The sequence below is a fragment of the Hyla sarda genome, chromosome 3 (assembly GCF_029499605.1).
Source record: "Hyla sarda isolate aHylSar1 chromosome 3, aHylSar1.hap1, whole genome shotgun sequence".
In the NCBI taxonomy this organism is placed as follows: domain Eukaryota; kingdom Metazoa; phylum Chordata; class Amphibia; order Anura; family Hylidae; genus Hyla; species Hyla sarda.
The window spans coordinates 296,645,336-296,669,338 of NC_079191.1; the positions used below are offsets into that span (position 1 = coordinate 296,645,336).

The following is a 24,003-nucleotide window of genomic DNA, read 5'->3' on the forward strand; positions in this document are numbered from 1 at the left end:
GATATTTCCTATTTATTGTTGACTTCCTATTCCTCCCCTAAATATCTTCCATAATTCCCATTTTTAATAAAAGGGCATACTCTGATTGTTTCCAATCGCTATCATTTCCTCTAATTTATAACAGTGTTGTATCGTGTTTATTATTTCATTCACTTTAGGAATCTGCGCTTGCTTCCAGTATCTGCAGAGAACTAGCTTTGCGACCACTAAAATCTTGCATACCAAAAATCGGATTTTTACTGGATATATTTACATTTGTAATAGTAACAATGCTTTATGTAGTGTCAATTTACTTGGGATGTGGGTGATGTTTACTAGTAATTGTTCAACTTTATGCAAGAAGACTTGTGCCATCGGGCATAGCCATAAAATATGTATAAGGGATCCTGTCCCCTCGCAGTTTCGCCAACATTTTTCGGAATTCACAGAGGATATCTTATGGAGCCTATCAGGGGAGTAAAACCATCTTAGGTTAGTTTTAACTATAGCCTCTATATGTGGGACTGCTATCAGTGATAAGTGGGCTAACTTAAACGCATAGTTCCATTCCTGTTCTGTATATGTTTGTAGAAGATCTCTTTCCCATGCTAGATATGGGCCTACGTGTTGGAACTTAGAACGATTGTCCATTACGTCGTAAATTTGCCGTAATCCTTGTCTCACATAGAGGGACATAGAATACCGGCCGTTCTTCTGGCCCTGGATGCCGAGAAGGCATTTGACCGGATCAACTGGTCATACGCCTTCTCGGTACTGCAGAAAATGGGCTTTGATGAGAAGGCATTGAGGCTAATAAAAGCTTTATATTCTGTGGTCCCTCAGCTCAGGTATACACAAATGGAACAATCTCTGAAGTCTTTAAAATTTCCTACGGAACCCGACAGTGTTGTCCACTATCCCCATTAATCTTTATATTATCTATAGAACCCTTAGCCCAATTCATTAAGAATAACTCAGATATATCTGGCATAAAAATTGGAACATCGTCTCAGACCATATCCTTATATGCAGACGATATTATTTTTACTTTATTAAATCCGGCCACATCAATGAAAAGAGTTTTAGATTTATTAGACATTTTTGGATCAGTTTCATATTATTCATTAAACAAAACAAATCACCCAATCAGAATAAGTACCATTAATAACCACCTTCTGTTTTCTATCACTTAGCCAGTTACTTACCCACTTACACACATTCTCCCCCAGCCCAATCCTTCTCATTTTGTGCACCAATCTTTTATTTATTTACGTATCAAATGCTTGGGAAAAATCCAGATATACGACATCCAGCGATTGCCCCTGTCCAGTCTGGAGCTCACCTCCTCATAAAAGCTAATCAGGTTAGTTTGACAGGACCAATCCTTCATAAAGCCATGCGGATATGGAGTCATACATTTATTTTTATCAAGATATTCCAAAATAGCATCTCTTAGAAAACCCTCAAACAATTTACATACAAAGGAGGTTAAACTAACAGGTCTATAATTTCCGAGGTCACCTTTTGACCCCTTTTTAAATATTGGCACCACATTTGCCATGCGCCAGTCCTGGGGAACAGTCTCTGTTACTATAGAGTCCCTGAATATTAAAAATAGGGGTCTGTCTATTACGTTACTTAATTCCTTTAGAACACGGGGGTGAAAGCCACCTGGGCCTGGTGATTTGTCTATTTAGATTTTTTGTAGGCGGCACTGTACTTCTTCCTGGGTTAGACAGGTGACCTGCACTGTGGAATTTACCTTATCTTGCTGTATTTCACCTGGCATTTCATTTTCCTTGGTTAATACAGTGGAGAAGAATTTGTTTAATATGCACTGCTCAAAAAAATAAAGGGAACACTAAGATAACACATCTTAGATCTGAATGAATGAACTCATCGTATGAAATACTTTTGTCTTTACATAGTTGAATGTGCCGACAACAAAATCACACAAAAATTATCAATGGAAATCAAATTTATCAACCCATGGAGGTCTGGATGTGGAGTCTCACTCAAAATCAAAATGGAAAACTACACTACAGGCTGATCCAACTTTGATATATTGTCCTTAAAAAAAAAGTCAAAATGAGGCTCAGTAGTGTGTATGGCCTTTCCGTGCCCGTATGACCTCTCTAAAATGCCTGGACATGCTCCTGATGAGGTGGCGGATGGTCACCTGAGGGATTTCCTCCCAGATCTGGACTAAAGCATCAACCAACTCCTGGACAGTCTGTGGTGGATGGAGCGAGACATGATGTCCCAGATGTGCTCAATCGGATTCAGGTCTGGGGAATTGGCAGGCCAATCCATAGCATCAATGCCTTCCTCTTGCAGGAACTGCTGACACACTCCAGCCACACGAGGTCTAGCATTGTCTTGAATTAGGAGGAACCCAGGGCCAACCGCACCAGCATATAGTCTCACAAGGAGTCTGAGGATCTCATCTCGGTACCTAATGGCAGTCAGGCTACCTCTGGAAAGCACATGGAGGGTTGTGTGGCCCCCCCCCAAAGAAATGCAACCTCACACCATTACTGACCCACCGCCAAACTGGTCATGCTGGAGGATGTTGCAGGCAGCAGAATGTTTTCCATGGAGTCTCCATATTCTGTCACATGTGGTCAGTGTGAACCTGCTTTCATCTGTGAAGAGCACAGGGCACCAGTGGCGAATATTCCAATCTTGGTGTTCTCTGGCAAATTCCAAACATCCTGCATGGTGTTGGGCTGTAAGCACAACCCCCACATGTGGACATCGGGCCCTCATACCACCCTCATGGAGTCTGTTTCTGACCGTTTGAGTGGACACATACACATTTGTGGCCTGCTGGAGGTCATTTTGCAGGGCCCTGGCAGTGCTCCTCCTGCTCCTCCTTGCATAAAGCCAGAGGTAGTGGTCCTGCTGCTGGGTTGTTGCCCTCCTACAGCCTCCTTCACGTCTCCTGATGTACTGGCCTGTCTCCTGGTAGCACCTCCATGCTCTGGACACTACGCTGAAAGATACAGCAAACCTTCTTGCCACAGCTCGCATTGATGTGCCATCCTTGATCAGCTGCGCTACCTGAGCCATTTTGTGTGTGTTCTAGACTCCGTCTCATGCTACCACTAGAGTGAAAGTACCGTCAGCATTCAAAAGTGAACAAAACATCAGCCAGGACTCATAGGAACTGAGAAGTGGTCTGTGGTCACCACCTGCAGAACCACTCCTTTATTGGGGGTGTCTTGCTAATTGCCTATAATTTCCACCATTTCAACAACAGCATGTGAAATTGATAGTCAATCAGTGTTGCTTCCTGAGTGGACAGTGTGATTTAACAGAAGAAGTGTGATTTGACTTGGAGTTCCATTGTTTTGTTTAATCCCTAAAGGACTGAGTGTTTTTCCACTTTTTGCTCTTTCGATTTTTCTTCCTTACAAAAAATTATAATTTCTCTATCGGCTCCATTGGGGGACACAGACCGTGGGTATAAGCTGCTGTCTCTAGGAGGTTTGACACTATGGTAACAGAAAAGTCGGCTCCTCCCAGCAGGGTATACCCGCCTCCAGGTCACTCAGCTGATCAGTTTCAGCTTAGTGTCTAAGGAGGATAGAGACTGGCCTGGGGTTCTCCTCAGACCGGGTCTTTTATTCTTTCTTTTTTTTTCCTAGTTAGGGAATGTGTTCATTCTTTTATTCCTTTTTTTTCCGTTTTCAGGTGGGGACTCAGGAACTGCGGTTCACTGTTTCCCCATTGCGAGAGGTGGCAGGCATCTGGGATGTACTGTTAACCCTCTCTCGCCCTGCAGGAAAGGGGCACCTTTATTATATGGGGAGCAGTCTTTTGGGCAGTCAGTGTGTTTGGGGCACCGTTACATAGCGGCTGACTTCAGCAGCCACGGCTCGGCACTTTTATCTATGAGCGCATAGTGCTCGTTTTACTTTCAGTTTACTTTCGTTTCGGCAGCTGCAGCTGCCGGCGGCGGTCTCGCGGGCGCCATAATTGTTTCTTAATGTATTTTTTCGGCCCACCCGGGCCACCGAAGCTTCTGCAGGGGTGCGAACTGGCCACCAATTAGCACTGTGAGCGCACATGGGAGCTGGAAGGGCCAATCGGCAGAGCCCTTGCACCTGGCTGGGCCCTCTATTACTACTGGCCAGCATTCTCTCTCTTTCTCCTCACAGCAGCTCCCTGGGGACACAGGCTTGGGAGAGATTATTCATTTTTTATTATGTCCGTGCCCAGAACTGTTCCTCCCTCTAAACAGTTAACTGGAGTATTTGTTACTCATTGCACCTGTAAAAGCTATAATTAAAAAATGCCAGGTTCTGCTGAACCCACTTGTTCTGCCTGCTCCTCTGCTCCCCCAGACCCCCCTGCCATTTCTGCCCCAGATGCTTTAGCAGACCCGGTGTTTTCGGCCGCCCCTCCAGCCTGGGTTTCTTCCCTCTCCCAGTCCATATCCGATTTGGCTCAGGTCTCCCGTTCCGTGGTGACTGCCTTGGAGAGGTCCACCTTGCACTGGCCCTCCAGGGGGACCAGCTCCCCCTCTCCCCATGCTTCACGCTCACAAGCCTTCTAGAGGTGTCTCCTCTGACTGATCCCCTGTGTCTTCTGGTAGACACGGGCGATCCCCTCGTAGGTCTCACCTCACCGCTCCTTCTGGCCGCAAACGTCATTCTTCCAGAAGGTGTTCCCGTGGTCACCGCTCTGGCTATCCAGAGCCGCGCACCCGGTCGGAGTCTCCATCCTCCATCCACTCGTTCACACTCTCCTGGAGAACTTGCAGGCGAGGTTTCCGATTCGGCATCTGACTCAGAGGACTGATTGGACACAGTGGACACGGTGAACTCATTGGTTTCAACCATAAGAGATACCTTTCATCTAGAGGACCCAGAAACTTCAGACGTTACTCCAGAAGTTTCCTTTCATCGTGCCCGACCGGCACCCAAGGTGTTCAGCTCTCATGCTGAGTTTGACGCCATTCTGGAATCGGCCTGGAGGCATCCTGATAGGAAGTTTCAGGGTTCTAAGAAAATCCAAGTGCGATATCCTTTCGCCACATCTCTAAGTGGACTTCCCCTCCTTTGGTGGACCCACCGGTTTCCCGCCTTTCCAAGGCTACTACGTTGCCGCTGGCGGATGTGGCTGCTTTCAAGGATCCGGCAGACAAGAAGGTAGAGACCTTAGTGAAGCATACCTTCATAGCGGCCGGTTCCTCCATGTTTCCTACCTTCGCTTCTGCCTGGGTATCTAAGGCCCTTTCAGTTTGGTATTCCCAACTCCGTCAGGGTATTCTTTCAGGAGCCCCCACGGAGGAATTGTCGGCTCTAGCTCTTCAATGTTCTAAAGCCGGTGACTTTTTGTGTTCTGCTTCCATGCAGTGAGTCGGTTGTGCTGCACCTGCCACCGTAGCCCTCTGTCGTTCCATATGGCTTAAAGTATGGAACGCGGATGCCGCCTCCAAAAAGTCTCTCACTGAAATTCCATTTACCGGTTCTCGGCTTTTTGGCAAGCGCCTTGATGAGATTATCTCAGAGGCGACGGGTGGCAAGAGTTCCTTGCTGCCCCAGAACAAGGCTACCACTTCTTTCCATAGGAAGTCCTCTTCTTTTCGCTCCTTTCGGACTTTTGGTTCCAATAAAGGGTCTGGGTAGGCGCCTGCACGGGACAAAAAGCTCCCTACTTTCCGGCCGCGCCCTTCTTGGAAGTCGGATAACCGTTTCGGCCGTTCGGCGGCCAAATCGGGAACCCGCAAGGCCACTTCTGCATGAAGGGATGCTCCCACCCGCAGATTTTTCTCGGGTGGGAGGTCGTCTCTTGTTCTTTTGAGAAGCCTGGACCACGCACATTCAGGACTCCTGGGTCAGGGACGTGGTGTGGTGTCCAACGGGTACCGGATAGAATTGGCCTCCCTTCTGAGGGATCGTTTTTTTCAGTCCCGGGCCCCTCGATCTCCTTCACTAGAGGGAATTTCGGGGGGCCCTTCAATACCTTCTTATCCAGGGGGTCATTGTCCCAGTTCCTTCCGAGGAACGGTTTTGGGGTTTCTATTCCAATCTTTTCGTGGTCCCCAAGAAAGGCGGTTCTGTGCGGCCAATCTTGGATCTCAAGCGTCTCAACCAACATCATCTAATCCATCAATTCTGTATGGAATCTCTCCATTCGGTGGTGGCGTCCATGGATCAAGGGGAGTTTCTTTCCTCGGTGGACATCAAAGATGCCTACCTCCATGTTCCAATATTTCCCGGCCATCAGCAGTTCCTCCGCTTTGCGGTTCCGGAGGGTCATTTTCAATTTGTAGCCCTCCCATTCGGCCTGGCCACTGCTCCTCCTCGGGTCTTTACCAAGATCCTGGCACCAGTGATTGCCCTTTTACGGTCAAGAGGGGTCTCAGTGATTCCTTACTTGGAAGACCTCCTCATAAAGGCTCCCACCAGAGCCCAGAATCTGGAGAACATGGATCTCACTCTCCAGACCTTATCTCGCTTCGGGTGGATGGTCAACCGGAACAAGTCTGTCCTCTCCCCCACTCAGTCCCTGGTATTTCTGGCGCTTCAATTCGACACGGCCGCTGCTCGGATTCGCCTTCCGCCGGACAAGCGACTGACACCCTTGTCGGGAGTCCGCTCTCTTCGGAAGCCGGTCCCAGTTTCCATCCGTCTTTGCATGGAAGTCCTGGGTCGAATGGTGGCAGCCATGGAAGCTGTGCCCTTTGCCCAGTTTCATTACCGTTCTCTTCAACTGGCGATTCTCTCTTGGTGGGACAGGTCTCCTATGTCACTCGACCGCAAGATTGTTCTATCTCTACGGTCTCGTCAGTCACTTCTCTGGTGGCTCCGGTCCCCCCTGCTTCTTCAGGGGCGATCATTCCTCCCCCTCCACTGGCAGGTGGTCACAACGGATGCCAGTCTGTCGGGCTGGGGTGGTGTTTTCAGGGACCAGACAGTTCAGGGTCGCTGGTCTCCCCGAGAAGCCCTTCTTTCCATAAACATCTTGGAACTGAGGGTGATTCATCTCTGTCTGCTCCATTGGGAGTCCCTTCTTCAGGGCCGCCCTGTCCGGGTCCAGTCAGACAACGCCACAGCCGTGGTGTACATCAACCGGTAAGGCGGTACTCGCAGCTCAGCAGCCATGGCCGAAGTGACAAAGATTCTCCTCTGGGCGGAACACAGGGTTCCAGCCATTTCGGCGATTCACATTCCGGGAGTACTCAACTGGGAAGCGGACTTTCTCAGTCGGTTCTCGGCCGACCCCGGCGAGTGGTCTCTGCATCCAGAGGTTTTCACGCAGATCTGCGACCTCTGGGGCATTCCAGACGTAGACCTCTTCGTGTCTCGACACAACTGGAAGATTCCTCAGTTTGTGTCGAAGTCCTGGGCCCTAGCAGTAGATGCCTTGGTGATTCAGTGGTCAGGCTTTTCCCTGCCCTACCTGTTCCCTCCTCTTCCTCTCCTTCCCAGGGTCCTGAGGAAGCGCAAAGCAGAAGGCGTCCCCGCCATTCTCGTGGCTCCGGACAGGCCCCCGCAGGGCGTGGTACGCCAACGTGGTCAGGCTTCCTCTTCAGCCAGACCTATTGCCACCCCAGTTTACAGTTGCTGCGATTGACGGTGTGGCGGTTGAGACCGCGGTTTTAAGGGCCAGCGGTTTCTCTTTGCAGGTGATTCGCACCATGCTCAGGGCTCGCAAGCCCTCTTCTTCAAACATTTACCACTGTACTTGGCGGTCTTATTTTCGTTGGTGCGAATCTCAGGCCTTCTCTCCTGTGATTTTTTCCGTTCCCTGTTTTCTTTCTTTTTTGCAGTCGGGGTTGGAACAGGGGCTGGCTCTCAGCTCCCTTAAGGGTCAGGTTTCGGCCTTTTCTATTCTTTTTCAGCGCCCACTGGCGTCTAATTCTCATGTCCAGACCTTTCTCCAGGGCATGGCTCATGCTGCACCTCCTTATCGGTCCCTTTCTCCCCCTTGGGACTTAAACCTGGTCCTAGGTGCCCTGCAAGGTGCGCCCTTGGAACCTCTCAGGGAGATTTCTCTTAGCCTCCTTTCCTGGAAGGTGGCTTTCCTTATAGCTATCACCTCCATTCGGAGGGTGTCTGAACTGGCAGCTCTTTCCTGCTGCTCTCCATTTCTGGCAATTCATCAGGACAAGGTTGTTTTCCGTCCGGATCCTTCCTTTTTACCAAAGGTCGTTTCGGCTTTTCATCTCAATGAGGACATCATCCTTTTGTCCCGCTCCTTCTCATTCTAGGGAGCGTGTACTCCACAAACTGGATGTGGTACGGGCGGTTAGGACCTATCTGTCTGTCACCTCTTCCTTTCGTCAGTGCGATTCCTTTTTCGTCTTTCCTGAAGGTCGTCGTAAGGGACAACCTGCTTCCAAGGCCACCATTTCTCGGTGGATCCGATCTGCTATTTCGGAAGCTTACCGCTGCAAGGGGAAGATCCCACCCTTTAGGGTTTTGGCTCATTCCACCCGTTCTGTGGGAGCATCCTCGCAGATCTGTAAGGCGGCCAACTGGTCGTCTTTGCACACTTTCTCGAGGTTCTACCAGGTTCATACTTTCGCATCGGCTGATGATAGTCTGGGCCGCAAAGTGTGGTTCAGCCGTCTGCCTGACTGATTCTCTAACCACCCAAGGGACGGCTTTGGTACGTCCCACGGTCTGTGTCCCCCGATGGATCCGATAGAGAAAAGGAGATTTTTTTGTACTTACCGTATAATCTCTTTCTTGAAGGATCCATTGGGGGACACAGCTCCCACCCTTTCTGGTGTTTCTTTTCGGTTATCTGTCCGAGGGTGTGTTCAGTAATTTTTTTCTGGTTCTCGGACAGTTCATGGTCTTTTCTTTGACCTGTCGGTCTCCTCCTATTGCTCTGGGACTGAAACTGATCAGCTCAGTGACCTGGATGCGGGTATACCCTGCTGGGAGGAGCCAACTTTTCTGTTACCATAGTGTAGAGCCTCCTAGAGACAGCAGCGAATACCCACGGTCTGTGTCCCCTAATGGATCCTTCGAGAAAGAGATTTTACGATAAGTACAAAAAAATCTCCTTTTTTTGTAAGGAAGAAAACTATAATTGTTTCAATTTTGCACCTAAAAATCCATATGAAAACTGAAACTGAAAAGTCACAGCTATCTTTCAAATGAAACTGAAAAAAAAAATCATTGTGCGCCAAATTTGAAGAAAAAATGCCATTTGGTAACTTTTGGAGGCTTCCGTTTCTACGCAGTACATTTTCGGTAAAAATATGCCTTGTCTTTATTCTGTAGGTCCATACGATTAAAATGATACCCTACTTATATAGGTTTGATTTTGTCGTACTTGTGGAAAAAATCATAACTACATGTACGAAAATGTATACGTTTAAAATTGTCATATTTTGACCCCTATAACTTTTTAATTTTTCCGCGTACGGGGCGGTATGAGGGCTCATTTTTAGCGGTACTATTTTTGTATTGATCGGACTTAATCGCTTTTTATAAATTTTTTCATGTTCTAAAAAGTTACCAAAAATACGCTATTTTGGACAATTTTTTTTATAATTCGGACATTTCCACACACGTCGATACCACGTTTATTTTTATTTACACTGTTTTCTTTGTTTTTTAAATGGATAAAGGGCGTGATTCAAACTTTTATTAGGAAAGGGGTTAAATGATCTTTATAAGAGAAAAAAATGTCCACTTTTTTTTGCAGTGTTATAGCCCCCTCTAGTGGCTATAATACTGCACTAACTGATATTTTACATTAAGCTTTGTTATCTCATAGGATACCCTTGATCAATGATTCTGCCACTTGACTGCTCATGCATAGATCTCAAGCACTGAGCAGTCATTCGGCAATTGGCGACACAGGAGGAAGATAAGGACCCTCCTTTTTTCTGCCAGCTTTTCGGGACACCGCGATTTCATAATGGCGATCCTGAACAGCCCACTGAGCTAGCCAGGAGTAGTTTACTTTCACTTTAGACACGGCGATCAACTTTGAACGCTGAGTGTAAACGGTTAATAGCGGGGCACTGTGATCAGTGCCGCACGTTATTAGCCACGGGTCCCAGTCGTTGTTAGAGGCCGGGCCCGACCCACTATGACGGTCGTCACGCCTCCTCGCATGGACTTGCATAGCGGGGGCAGGGCGTGATGTCACACGGGGGAGGAGTTGTGATGTCACGATACTCCGGCCCCATGGTCGTCACACGGCAGATTCTGAGCTGGCAGCGTGGCGTGCAGCAACCCGAGGTGGATGCTGAATGCAAGATTGCGGGGGTCCCCAGCGGCGGACCCCTTTGGATAGGGGATAAGATGTCTTAGAGCCGGAGTACCCTTTTAAAGAACATTTTGGGGTTAGTTTTACTCTCTTTGGCAATTAATCTGTCTCTTCTTTTGTGGCTTTTATTTGTTTTTTTTACATATTTTAAATTTTTCTCTTTAGCTTTTTAATACTTCTTCACTGCCGTCCTGTTTTAGTAGTTTAAATGCTTTATTTTTGTCATTTATTGCCCCCTTAACATTTTTATTCATCCATATTGGCTTTCTTTTATTCCTGACCCTTTTATTCCAATAAGGTATATAACGCTTACAGTGAGAATTAAAAATATTCTTAACCCCTTAAGGACGCAGGATTTTTCCATTTTTGCACTGTCGTTTTTTCCTCCTCACCTTTTAAAAATCATAACCCTTTCAAATTTACATCTAAAAATCCATAGTATGGCTTATTTTTTGCGCCACCAATTCTACTTTGTAATGATATTAGTCATTTTACCCAAAAATATACAGCGAAACGGAAAAATAAATCATTGTGCGACCAAATTGAAGAAAAAACGCCATTTTGTAACTTTTAGGGGCTTCTGTTTCTACGCAGTACATTTTTCGGTAAAAATGACACCTTATCTTTATTCTGTAGTTCCATACAATTAAAATGATACCCTACTTATTTAGGTTTGATTTTGTCGTACTTCTGTAAAAAATCATAACTACATGCAGAAAAATGTATACGTTTAAATTTGTCATCTTCTGACCCCTATAACTTTTTTATTTTACTGCTTATGGGGCGGTGATCTGAAGTTTTTAGCGGTACCATTTTTGTATTGATCGGACCTTTTGATCACTTTTTATTCATTTTTTTCATGATATAAAAATTAACCAAAAATATGTTATTTTGGACTTTTGAAGTTTTTTGCACATACGCCATTGACCGTGCGGTTTAATTAATTATATATTTTTATACTTCGGACATGTACGCATGCGGCGATACCACATATGCTAATATTTATTTTTATTTACATGTGTTTTTTTTTTATGGGAAAAAGGGTGTGATTCAAACTTTTATTTGGGAATGAGTAAAAGACATTTATGAACTTTTTTTTTTACACTTCTTTTTTTTTTGCAGTGTTATAGCTCCCATAGGAGGCTATAACACTGCACACACTGATCTTATACCTGTTCACTGCAAATCCATAGCTTTGCATTGATCAGGGTTATCAGCGGTCGATTGCTGCCGTGCGCTATTAGCCCCGGGTTCCGGCTTCAGATACATGCCGGGACCGACCCAAATATGACATAAGGTGACCCTTATATTGCAGGAGCTGGCCAAAGACGTAAATATACGTCCTTGGTCGTTAAGGGGTTAAAAGTCTCCCATTTAGTGCCAGTATTCTTGTTTTTAAGGACATTATCCCATTTTATATTGTTAAGGGCTTCTCTGAGTTTATCAAACTTTGCCTTCCTAAAGTTCATTGATTTTGTGGCCCCTCGCGAGGTTCCTTTATTGAAGAACAAGTTATAATGTATTATATTATGATCACCATTTCCTAGGTGTCCTTCTACCTGCACATTAGTTACTCTGTCAGGTTTGTTGGTTAATATTAAAGGGGTACTCTGCCCCTAGACATCTTATCCCCTATCCAAAAGGATAGGGGATAAGATGTCAGATCGCCGGGGTCCCGCAGCTGGGGACCCCCAGAATCTACCATGCAGCACCCACCTTTAGTGGGTTCCGGAACCGCTGGAGGTCCTCAGGCTGAGTCCATCTCGACCACGTGTGGCATCACTATGCTCTGTCCCCAGGTTATGTTCCCAGAATGATGACCCAGAGCATAGCCAAAACTAAAGAATATGCCCACCCCAAACCCGATGCTCTGAATCATCATTCTGAGAATGTGATGTGTGTGGCCGTCCCTAACCTGTTGCCTCAAATACGCACCCCTCTCAGGTGGAAAGAGAGCGCTGCACATTTGAGGCAACATAAAAGTCCCCGATGTTAGCGACTCAGTGACTCATGTCCCCAGAGGTCTTATCAGGTTTTTATTTTTTATAAAAGAGTTTTTGGGCCAATTTAGATGTTTTATGGGGTTAAAATTTGGAATGTACTCTGGACTTGGTACATTGGGGTAAAATTATGGAAAATTTAAATGAAAAGGGAAAATATAGTACTCCATGGAAGTGTGATACTCCCTGAAGCAATCCTTAATGCAAAGGCCCACATGATCGGGGCAAGTGTCACATTGAGTGGTGGTATCCTACTGTATCCCCCTCTTGTAACACACTCTGCATTTTTTCTGGGTTAGTCCCTTCTTTCCAGTGTGGGGGACTTCACCTGGAAAGTGTTGGCTTGGGACGATCCTGGCACCGATTACTTCAATTCCTTGGGAAGTTCGGCCTGCTCTTTCCCGGTCGCCAAAGATCAGGACCTATAGGACTTCTTCTTGGAATTGAAGTGTGGCAGTGTGGCAAGGAAAGGGTGTATTTCCTTGCCTCACCCTGCAGAAGCTCTCACCTGCTTCTTAAGTAATGAGGTAGGAGGGAAGGGAGGTGTGTATGAGATGGAGACTCAGTCTAATGTGGGCTCTTCCTAGGAGACAGCAAGTGGGCTGTAGGGAAGAGACAGAGCCTGCTGAGGAGTACACAGCCCGAGCTATGAGTGGCTCAAAGAGTGACATGAATTGTGAGTAGAAGGTTGCAGGGGACATATGTTTAACCGGCTGAGGGAAGCTCAGCGGTTGTTAGTCAGGACAAGCTGATCTGTTTAGTCAGTGACCAGACGGTCTAGGATTTTGTTTTGTTCCTGCTTTTTGTTTATTTTTTTCCCTGCAACATGTCTAATAAAACTGGCAAGGTGCCAGATTTGCATTATAAACGTTTGTTTGCAGGTTTATTGAGAAGAAACGCATCCTGTGGCGTAGTCCAGGACGATCCCAGAGCTAATCCCCAAGACGGGTCGTCACAGAAGGTATGTCCCTTTGTTGCCAGCGTACTGGGACAGTACAAAAGCATTGTACATGGCAACCTGTACCAAGTAGACCGCAACTTTTTTGTACCATACCCGTGTTTTCCACATGGCGTTGTATGGCTTGAGGACTTGATCAGAAAGATCAACTCCTCCCATATACTGATTGTAGTCCAGAATACAATCAGGCTTGAGGACCGGTGACAGGTGAGCTGCTGTTACCATGAATAGTGGTCAGCATAAGGACATCCCTCTTATCCTTATACCTGACCAGCAACAGGTTTTCATCGGTAAGGGCACGTGACTCACCCCTGGGCATAGGTGTCGTGATCAAATTTAGAGGGAGGTCTCTGTTTTTTCCGCACGGAAGAAGAATCTGGATTCCGGAGTCACCAACAAACTCCAGAATCCGTGGCTGATAAGCTTCTGCGGGTCTCCAGACAGGTTCACCGGAAGGGGGCTCCGGTAAACTTGTCTGGGGGGTGGGGGCGTGGCTTGGCGGTTGAGATGAGCGGTCGCACGCTGTGAGTGCTCCCGCTTAGAACCTGCATTTAACTTATCCTGAGGTGAATCCTGGAGTCCCTGACCCCACAGACTCGGCTGAGGACCCGCATTATGGCCTCTAAACAAGACCCGACGAGAAACAAGGATCGACCGGCCGTGGAAAAGCTCCGGGACTATGCCCGCGCAGACAGGCAAGATGGCGCCGCTCAGGCCGGGGCGCGTGTTCTACCAGCGGTTGCGGAGGGAGGAGAGGCTTCACATCGTGAAGAGGGCGCTGATTCTACTGACCTTACCCTTCGGGAGGTGAGCGATACCCTCCTGTTGGCGATCCAGACATGCCGCACTTCTCTCACCGGCAAGCTTGAAGAGGTCAGGGTGGAAGTGGGCCTCCTACGGCAGGACTTTCAGACCTTGAGGGAGCGGGTGACTGAGACTGAGACACGCATCTCCACCCTGGAAGACACGGTACAGCCTCTTCCCTCTTCACTCCGCGAGGTCCGGGAGCAGCTGGATTTGGCCCGTCAGAAGAATGACGACCTCGAGAACCGGCTGCGCCGGAATAACATTAGAGTGATCGGTCTCCCTGAGCGGGCGGAGGGTCAGAACCCGGGGGCCTATGTGGAGTCCTGGATCAAAGGGCTCTTCCCGGATGCCCCCTTCTCAGCTGCTTACGCCGTGGAGAGAGCACACCGAGTACCATCTAAGCCACCGATCCCTGGTGCACCTCCTCGTCCCCTATTGGCGAGGTTTCTCAACTGCAATGATCGGGACTTGATCCTCCGCTCTGCCCGGCGGCTGCCGGAGATCAGAAGTCGGAGTGCAGAACGCAAAGGTGTCCATTTTCCCGGACTTCTCCTCTGATCTTCAACGCAAGAGGGCCTCGTTTACTTCTATCAAGGCGCGGCTGAGAGAGAGAGGGGTATCATACTCCATGGCATACCCTGCCCGGTTGAGGATCGTGGATGGTGACCGGGTGGTTTTCTTTACTTCCCCGCAGGATGCGGATGACTGGCTACGGCGCCAACGTTGATCCGGATCCTGTAGGTGACCCATGATTACGTGGTGAGATGGAGATGCTGGTACAGGACCTGCTGCCGTGACCTTTACCCTCCCTCCCCTTGCCTCTATCCCCCTGTATGGCCCCGGTCTCCTGGACCCCTTTGCGGAGCTCGAGGTACTGTGATTCCCCGTGTACTGTGATTTTTTTTTTTTTTTTTCCCCGTTTCCCCCCCCCTTCCCCTCTCCTCCCCCCTCCCCGGGAGCCTGGTCTCCCCAGGCCCTCCATTCTCCCCATGCACCTGATGTCTCCCTGATGCTCCCAGACCTTACCTCTCCCTTCCCTCGCCCCCATCCTGTTGCTTACTTTGGACTGCTGTGTGCCCTGATTCGGGACTGTTCCTCCGGGACTGCAAGGGGGCCCTACCCTGGCCCTCTGAAGGGATTTATTCTGCCCCTCTCCTGTCTCCCTGCCACGTCACCCTGTCCCTTTTCCCTGGGTCGGTTCATATTTTTATTATTTTTTTAAATATTTTTATTTATTTATTTTGGAGTCTCAGACTTGGAGGACATCGGCCGCTGGATTACTATTACACGATCTCTATCTGGTCTCCTTCCCCCCTCCCTGATGTGCCAGTTTCCCCCCCCCCTTCCCGTTCCCCCTTCCTAACCGACCCCCCCCCCCCCCATAGTGCCTGAGACCTTTTGTTACTCGAGTACCTGGACTGTCCCTTGCTGTGGGACTACTGTTTGTTGGGATTATTATTTTTGTTTTTCTTTTTTTTTTTATTATTCTTTTTTATTTTTTTCCAATTGTGGGGGGGTCGGGGTGGCGGGTGGACGATCTCCTGAGTCGGGGATGGGATTTACTGTTGATCATATATGTTTTATCATTTTCTATTTCTTCTCTCTTTCTCCTGCTTCCCCTATTCTTCTCTCCTTCGCAAGACCCTCCCTCCAACCCCTGTTTTCCCCCTCCCGTCCCCCCTCTCTCTCTCCCCCTTTTTTTTTTTTTTTCTCTTTTTCTTTTCTCTTCCCTGTACTTCCTTCCTCTCTCTCCCTGCTTTCTCCTTTTTTCCCTTTTTTCTCTTCCTCTTTTTCCCTCCCCCCCCCCCCCCCTGTTTGTATTTTCCTGTATTTTCTTCCACTTCTTCTCTCGGGTCCCAGTTGGACTCATATTCTTTTAATGATTGATGAACATACTCAGGGTTCTCCACTGTTAGCATGTATGAGCAGGTTCTCCCCACAAGATGGAGCTGTTGCTCCACTGATGTTTATGCAACACTGGTATAGTTATGTTTACTGTTTGATTTACTTACTGGTCCCCTACTTAGTTTGGGGTTTCATTTTGCCTCCAAGATACCTTCCCGCGAGGTCGCCTATTAGTTGGGTTTTTTGTCTTACCACTTCAGTACCATGGCCTATATATGGTCCCGCGCATCCCTGTCAGTGTTTCTCACCCCGGCTGGGGCATGTATGTCTTCTCTGTCTTTACCTCTTCCCCTGCTGTTTTACGTGTTGTCTCTTCTTATGGCTGATATTAAGATAATGTCATGGAATGTTAGAGGAGCACGCACCCCGCGCAAGCGCACTATGATATTCTCCCATATTAGAAAATATCAGCCTCATATTGTGGCACTGCAGGAGACACATCTTACTCCAGATAAAGCTGGACAGTTTTCTAAACCCTGGGTCCAATGGTCCTTGCACTCCTATCACACGTCCTTCTCAAGGGGGGTTTCCCTACTGGTTAGTCGGAGAGTAAGGTGGGACCCAGTTACAGTACGTAAGGATTCACAGGGTCGTTTTATCTTTGTATACGCATTTTTAAATAATGTGCCTTTTGTCTTCTTATTCATATACAACCCGCACCCTGCCTCTATGGATATACTCCATAGGGCGGTTACCTTCGCAGCTAGTTATCCCTCTGCCCGTGTCCTCTGTATGGGGGACTTCAACATGGTACCAAATCCGTCCCTAGATCGCCATAGCCCCAGGGGGATCCCGGTGGGAGTTGGGGTTGGCCCTTTATCGCTGTTTTTGGAGGAGGTTGGATGGGTAGACATTTTTAGGGCCAGGTACCCTCAGGCTAGGCAATACTCTTGTCACACTCTGGGCAGAAATGCGCTGTCCAGGATCGACCTTGCATGTGGCAACTCGCTCCTTCTTCCCCAGGTTTCAGCGGTTTCCTATGAACCGCGGGCTATATCAGACCATTCCCCCCTAATGCTTGATGTCTCCATGGTAGATCCTGTTTCACCGCGGAGGTGGAAAATCCACCCTTTCTGGCTGGAACAGATAGGCTCCTGCGACCGTATTCCGGACCAGCTTCGAGTCTTTCTTGAGGCCAATTCCCCTGGGAGTTCCCCCATCCTGGTGTGGGAGACATTGAAGGCGTATTTGAGGGGATGCTTGCGCTCCACTATCTCCTTTCTCAAAAAGTCAGCGTCTAGGCGGGAGGAGGAGCTGGCTGGACGATGTGCGGAGCTGGAGGCCCGATACGTTGCGGACTCATCCGAGGCTAATAAGGTTGAATGGCTGAGTGCGGGGCGGCAATATATGCTGCACCTTTCAGAGAAGGCCAATAGAAAGCTGTTTTTCACAAAACAATTCTACTTTGAACATGGCAATCAATCTAGTAAGCTGTTAGCACATATAGTCAGGCAGAACTCTTCTGCCCCCGCGATTCTTAAGATAGTGGCCTCGGATGGGTCCGAGCTGTTGGGGGTTGTGGACATTGCGCGTTGCTATGCCACATACTACTCTAATCTTTATTCTTCACAGGTGCAGTATGGTGCTGAGGAGCTGGACACCTACCTGGACGGTATTGACTTTCCGGTACTATCGGATAGTGATCGGATGATGTTGGAGGCCCCCCTCTCCTTACTGGAGATTCAGGAGGCCATGGGGGACATGACTAAGGGTAAATCTCCGGGCCCTGATGGCCTTCCACTGGAGGTTTACTTGCGGTATTCCGACATGCTCCTTCCATCCCTGCTTGCAATGTTTGAACGGGCATTTGAGGTTGGTATTCTACCTGCCTCTATGTATGAGGCAACCATAGTTGTCCTCCTAAAACCTGAAAAAAATCCTGTGGAGTGCGGTTCTTACAGACCCATTTCGCTGCTGAATCTGGATTATAAGGTGCTTACGAAAGTTTTAGCTAACCGATTGAACAAGGTAATCCTATCTATAATTCACCCAGATCAATCCGGCTTCATGCCTGGCAAATCCACATCCGATAACATCCGTAGGGTACAGGCGGCTGTACAGGTGGGGAACGCTCTGGGGGGAGATTGGGCTTTGGCGTCGCTGGACGCCGCCAAGGCCTTTGATTCCGTGGAATGGGGTTATTTGCAGGCTACCCTTGTTAAATTTGGTTTTGGTCCTAACTTTAGAAAATGGGTGTCCCTCCTGTACAGATGCCCGCAGGCCCAGATCCTGGTGAATGGTGTGTGTTTTTCCCATTTGCTCTCGGCCGGGGCACGCGTCAGGGGTGTCCCTTGTCCCCGCTTCTGTTTGTGGTGGCAGTGGAGCCCCTCGCCCTCCGCATTCGGCAGGATCCTGGCTTCCGAGGTATGTCTACGGGGGGCCGGGAGGAGCGCATAGGCCTCTATGCCGATGATATGGTGTTATTCCTCTCTGACCCTACATTGATGCTTCCTTACGTCATGACACTCATGGACCGTTTTGGGTATTTCTTTGGTCTACTCATCAACTGGACTAAGTCTGCAGTGATGCCGCTTCTGTCTAGGGATTGGCCCCCGGTAATGAATGGCCTCCCGGTGGTTTCCTCATTTAAGTATTTGGGGGTTCACATCCACAGAGATCCTTTGCTTGACCTGTCCGCCAACATACTCACTCTACTTCCTTATGTTAAAGCGAAGTTCCGGGTGTGGGCCACGCTCCCATTATCGGTTGCTGGCCGTATCAATCTTATTAAACTCATTGTCTTACCTAAGTGCCTTTATGCGCTGGAGCATGCCTCAGTGCCTGTACCTAGACACTTCTTTGATTCTCTTCACTCCCTTCTTTCACCATTTATTTTGGGCCCCAATAGACCTAAAATTCGGCTAGCCACGTTACAACGCCCCAAGTTGGCGGCGGGAATGTCACTCCCTGATTTTTATTTATATTATTTGGCCGGTCAACTTCGGTATATCAGGCACTGGATCTCTGAGGATGTGGTGCCGGATTCCGAACAGTCCTTAGCTAGGTCTGTCCCGATAATGACCCTTAGGATGCTGCTAGATAGCCCTGTCCTTGGAGGTGGAGCTTACCTCCAACTTCATAAGTTGGCCATAAAGGTATGGCGGGCTGTTAAGGGAATATATGGATATACTGACATCGCTGAGGATACCCCTCTATGGCATAATCCTCAACTTCCTCAAGTGAACGATGCTCTGGACCCAGTCTTCTGGCAGAACGCGGGGGTGCTTACTTTGGGGCATGTTTATCGTGACAATGTGCTCTGTTCATTTGATCAGTTGCAATCCAGTCATGCTCTTCCCAGAAACAGTTTTTTTAAATACCTCCAGCTCCGACACGCCCTGAATGCCCAGTTCCCAACGGGGAGCCCATTGATATCAGCGTTTCCCCTCATTGGGGTTCTGAAGTCACAGGGTCCCAGGGGGCTGGTGTCCATCCTGTACACGCACCTTATTCAGGCCAAGAACTCCCGCACTCCAGTACCGGCGGTCCGGCATTGGGAATCCCATATCCCTAATTTGACTAAGGATGAATGGGAGGACATTTTTTCCTCCCACATGTTAGTGTCCCCGGCAGCGAATAATAAATTGATCCAATTGAACATTATACACTATAGTTATATCACTCCTTTAAGGCTCCATAGAATGGGTCGTTCAGACTCCGATGCTTGTCATCGCTGTAGCGCTGCCAGGGCAGACTTTTGGCATTTGATATGGGCCTGCCCCTATATCGCAGCTTTCTGGCATGCAGTGCTCACTTTTTTAGCTACTCTGGCTCAACCTTCCCTATCTCTTGATCCTTTGATCTGCCTTTTTGGTATCTTAGATGAAGAGATATGGACACATCACGTACGTACGTTTTTGCGGGAAACTTTGTTCTTGGCCAGGAAGGCTATTGCTCTTAAATGGATGGACCCCGGCTCTCCTACCCTGACTCAATGGAAGGCTATGGTAAATGCTACACTGCCTTTCTCACACATAGTGTACAAAAATAGGAAGTGCCCGGGTAAATTTTATTCTGTGTGGGGTGGTTGGTGTTCCTCTCCCTTGACTCAATGCTCGTACTTTGTGACCTCCTCTGGGACAATGTAAGATACATTGATACTATGCTTGCTGTCTGTTGTCTCTACTAACCTTTGCTTCTCTTTCTGTGTACGTTTGTCGATTCTTTTTCTCTTCCTTGGATGCGTGGGTTGCCTTTCGGGGTTATTTATTATGGGTTATTTGATGGTACCACTAACTAGTGATAGTATTGTTGCTCCTCGCGGGATGGTATACGATTGCTAATTTTGGCGAATGTTCGCCTTCTTGTTCTATTTTGTTTTCAGTTTACCTACCTCAGTTGGGTAGTGTTTTATGACTTCGATGTATACCATGTGATGTAACCTGGAGTATCCTGTCGCTTGCATTCTGTATTTTGATGTATGGTCTCATGACCCTTTTCTATGTACTGTAGATATGCTTCGTGTTCACTTTAATGGGCCTGTGGTCTAACGTTATTTACTTTTCAATAAAACGAATTTAAAAAAAAAACTTGTCTGGGGGGTCAGACTCCTAGTACCAGCGGCATCACCCCTCGCACTACTGCCGGACCACTGGGCCACTTTCATGGGGGGTGCGTGGCCCCGCCTAGCGGCATCTCCGCCACCGTGCAGGGGGCTCATCAGTACTAGATGATGAGGAGGACGATGAAGAACACAGGAATGTAGGATTTTCCTCATCCTCACTGACAAGAAAAGTGTGTGCCTCCGCTACCAAAAATGCCAGGCGAGCGCTCGCCATTTTTTCTACGGTGGCGGGGGGGGAGTATATAGTGTGTGTGTGTTGGTGTAACTTTATCTATAACTGTGTGTGATTTAAAATACCATACCGTTATATGGGGGGGGGGGGGAGCGCTGGAGGCAAAAAAAAAAGGGGGCAAATTGCGGCACTGAAAAAACTGCAGAGGACCCTTGGGGACCTATTAGGGGGTCAGGGTGGGGGCATTTTTATTTTACTTTTTACCCTACCTGTATTCTTTCCCTGATCTACGGGGGGGGGGGGGGGGCAATAGCAGCGATCCTGGGGGGGTGACGAAATCGCCACCTCCCCATAGATACAGTGGGTGATGGGGGGTGTATCATACACCCCCGATCGCCATGTATCTCTGTGTCAGCAGGTCACACGTGACCCATTTGACCCGAACAGCTGCAGATCGTTGGTGTGAATTCACCAATGATCTGCCGCGATCGCCGACATGGGGGGGGGGGTCTGATGATCCCCTTCGGCATTTGCACGGGGTGCCTGTTAATCGATATCAGCAGTCATCCCGGTCCGGTCCCCTCTGGTCGGGCCCTGCACCATTTGGGACAGATAATGGTCTTTAGCTATAGTCAGAAACCTGTTTCCTTTATGAGATTCATAGGACTCTTGTCCCCCATTATTATCATCTTAGATTTGCTGCCTTGTTTATTTGCCTCAGTAATTGATCTTCTGCCTCTTACATTATGTTTGATGGCTTATAGCAAGCCCCTATCAGAATTTTTTTTATTCTTATCTCCAGCTATCGTTCAACCAAGTCTCTGTTATACCCACTATGTCATAATTCTCTCTTGTTACATAATATTCTTGTTTGCACCAGGTGTAGTGTGCAGCGTCCCTTACCCAAGTCTGATCAAGTGAGCATTTGTACAATTCCTCAGAGTGGCTGGCAAGGCCTGATACTGCACACTGTGTTTTTTTTTATAACTGTTCTTTTTCTGGATTTAAAACTGGTGAGTTTTTATTTATTCTATTTAAGGGGTACTCCGGTGAAAAACAACTTTTTTAAATCAACTGGTGCCAGAACGTTAAATAGATTTGTAAATTACTTAATCATAATCCTTCCAGTACTTATCAGCTGCTGTATGCTCCACAAGAAGTTCTTTTCATTTTGAATTTCTTTTCTGTCTGACCACAGTGCTCTTTTCTGGCACCTCTGTCTGTCTCAGGAACTGTCTAGAGCAGGAGCAAATCCCAATAGCAAACCTCTCCTGCTCTGGACAGTTCCTGACATTGAAAGAGGTGTCAGCAGAGAGCACTGTGGTCAGACAGAAAAGAAATTAAAAAATAAAAGAATTTCCTGTGGAGCATACAGCAGCTAATAAGAACTGGAAGGAGTAAGATTTTCTAAATAGAAGTAATTTACAAATCTGTAACTTTCTGCCCCCAATTGATTTAAAAAATATGTTTTCCACCGGAGTACTCCTTTAACTGTTTTCGCTCCCGACGTCATCATACTTGTTTCCTCTAGCACAGCAGGTTTCCTCTGGAGGTGGCTTATATCTCCCAGAATAAAGATATCAGGTGGTAAAAGCACAATTCTGACCCTTCGGACACTTAATTTATCTGCCAAAAATATGAACAAGTTAATGTGGAAAATCAAGCAGTATGCATTGCCTGCTATAGGGATTGGCAATGTCTCTGTCATCTTAAAGGGGTACTCCGCTCCTAGACATCTTATCCCCTATCCTTTGGATAAGATGTCTGATTGCGGGGGTCCCGCCCCTGTGGACCACCGCAATATTTCCTTCTGCATCCCCGTACATCAGCAGCCTGGAGCTATGTTTGCTCCGTGGGTAATGACGGGCGATACAGGGGACGGGTTATTGTGACGTCACGGCCCCACCCCCTCAATGCAAGCCTATGGGTGGGGGTGTGACGGCCACTATGTCCCCTCCCATAGACTTGCACTGAGGGGGCAGGGCGTGATTTCACGAGGGGCATGGCCGGGACGTCACGATGCACCATCCCTTGTATTGCCCGTCATCAGCCACGGAGCAAACATAGCTCCAGGCTGCTTATGTATGGGGGTGCAGCAGGAGAGATCAGACATCTTATGCCCTATCCTTTGGATAGGGGATAGATGTCTAGTGGCAGAGTACACCTTTGAGGCTGATTGATTCAGTTGGCATTGGCCACCCTCAGAATCTCTGTCAGGAGTTTAATTTAACTGTGAGGGGGGCTTCTAGAATAGCATGCGTAAATGTTTCATGCATCTAAAATTTTACTGATTCTAACAGTGAAAAATCTAACACTGCCCTTATAGATAAAAGCTGAGTGAGAAAAACTCAATATCACACTACTATATAATTCAATCATCATGACATATGAAATTACAGTCCTGTCTTAAAGATGACTTTGTGGTGAAAAACAGGTACAATATATATATATATATATATATATATATATATATATATATATATATGTATATAGATAACAAAACCATTTCTAAAAAGTTTAAAGTAAAACATGTAAAAAGTTTTTATTAGGGTGGGGGTCTAGGTGCTGAGGCTAAGTATTTCTCCCCATGCAATGTAGCAATCAGTGGGGGGGTCTCTAGACACCCGACTACCATCAATGAAAACTTTTGACATGTCAAAAGTTTTCTGAAGTGACATTGTAATCCATGCTTACCTGACAAATGAATCCTGTGGAAGAACACTGTCTCACCCATAGTGTGAATTTTCTCTTCTTTCTTTTCCGTAAATCGCGCTCTGTACAAGAAGCAATAAATGCTGGATCTTCATCTATTAATGGTTCATGAAGCACCTATAAAACAAAGAGTGCATATTGGCCTCCTTGCGAAGGTACAGTAGATTGGTTTAAATCAGCTCTATAACCTGACAATGCTGTACTATTTATATTGTACCTTTCAGAACTAAGACAACCTGCATACTTACCCAGTCTTGCCTCCAGGTCAGTTCCCCATGCTTTTATCGTTATCTTCCTTCTTCTTGTATCCACTCTATTCTGATGCTCCTTGCTTGAAGTTCTCTAAGGAGGAGGGGACATTCCCTTCTAAAAAAAAACAAAAAACTTCTGCCCTTCTCTTTCGTGCAGGAGAAACAGAACCCTGCTTGTCCTGCATGCCAACCCACTCCTCCAGCACTGTGTCTAGGTGCACCATATGTCTGAGAAAAACTGCCGTGCGAGCAAAAGTTCTGAATTAACAAGGACCAAATATATATTAAAAACTATACATTTGATAAAATATGTATATTAGAGTTTTTTTGTATGGCAATGTGCATATAAGGGCAGCCTGTTACAAGGACAGATCAACTCTACTACCATTCCAAACAACATAAAAAATTTT

At 47.4% G+C, this 24,003-nt stretch overlaps 1 protein-coding gene across 3 annotated transcripts in view; it reads right to left on the minus strand.

The window, feature by feature from the left end:
• Positions 1-24,003, minus strand: part of PGBD5 (piggyBac transposable element derived 5) — a 442,361-nt gene that overhangs the window by 202,783 nt on the left and 215,575 nt on the right. For all 3 annotated transcript variants that reach the window (XM_056566918.1, XM_056566919.1, XM_056566920.1), the window contains one exon: positions 23,325-23,459. In XM_056566918.1, coding sequence (XP_056422893.1) covers positions 23,325-23,459 — 135 coding nt within the window. The remainder of the gene's footprint in view (positions 1-23,324; positions 23,460-24,003) is intronic.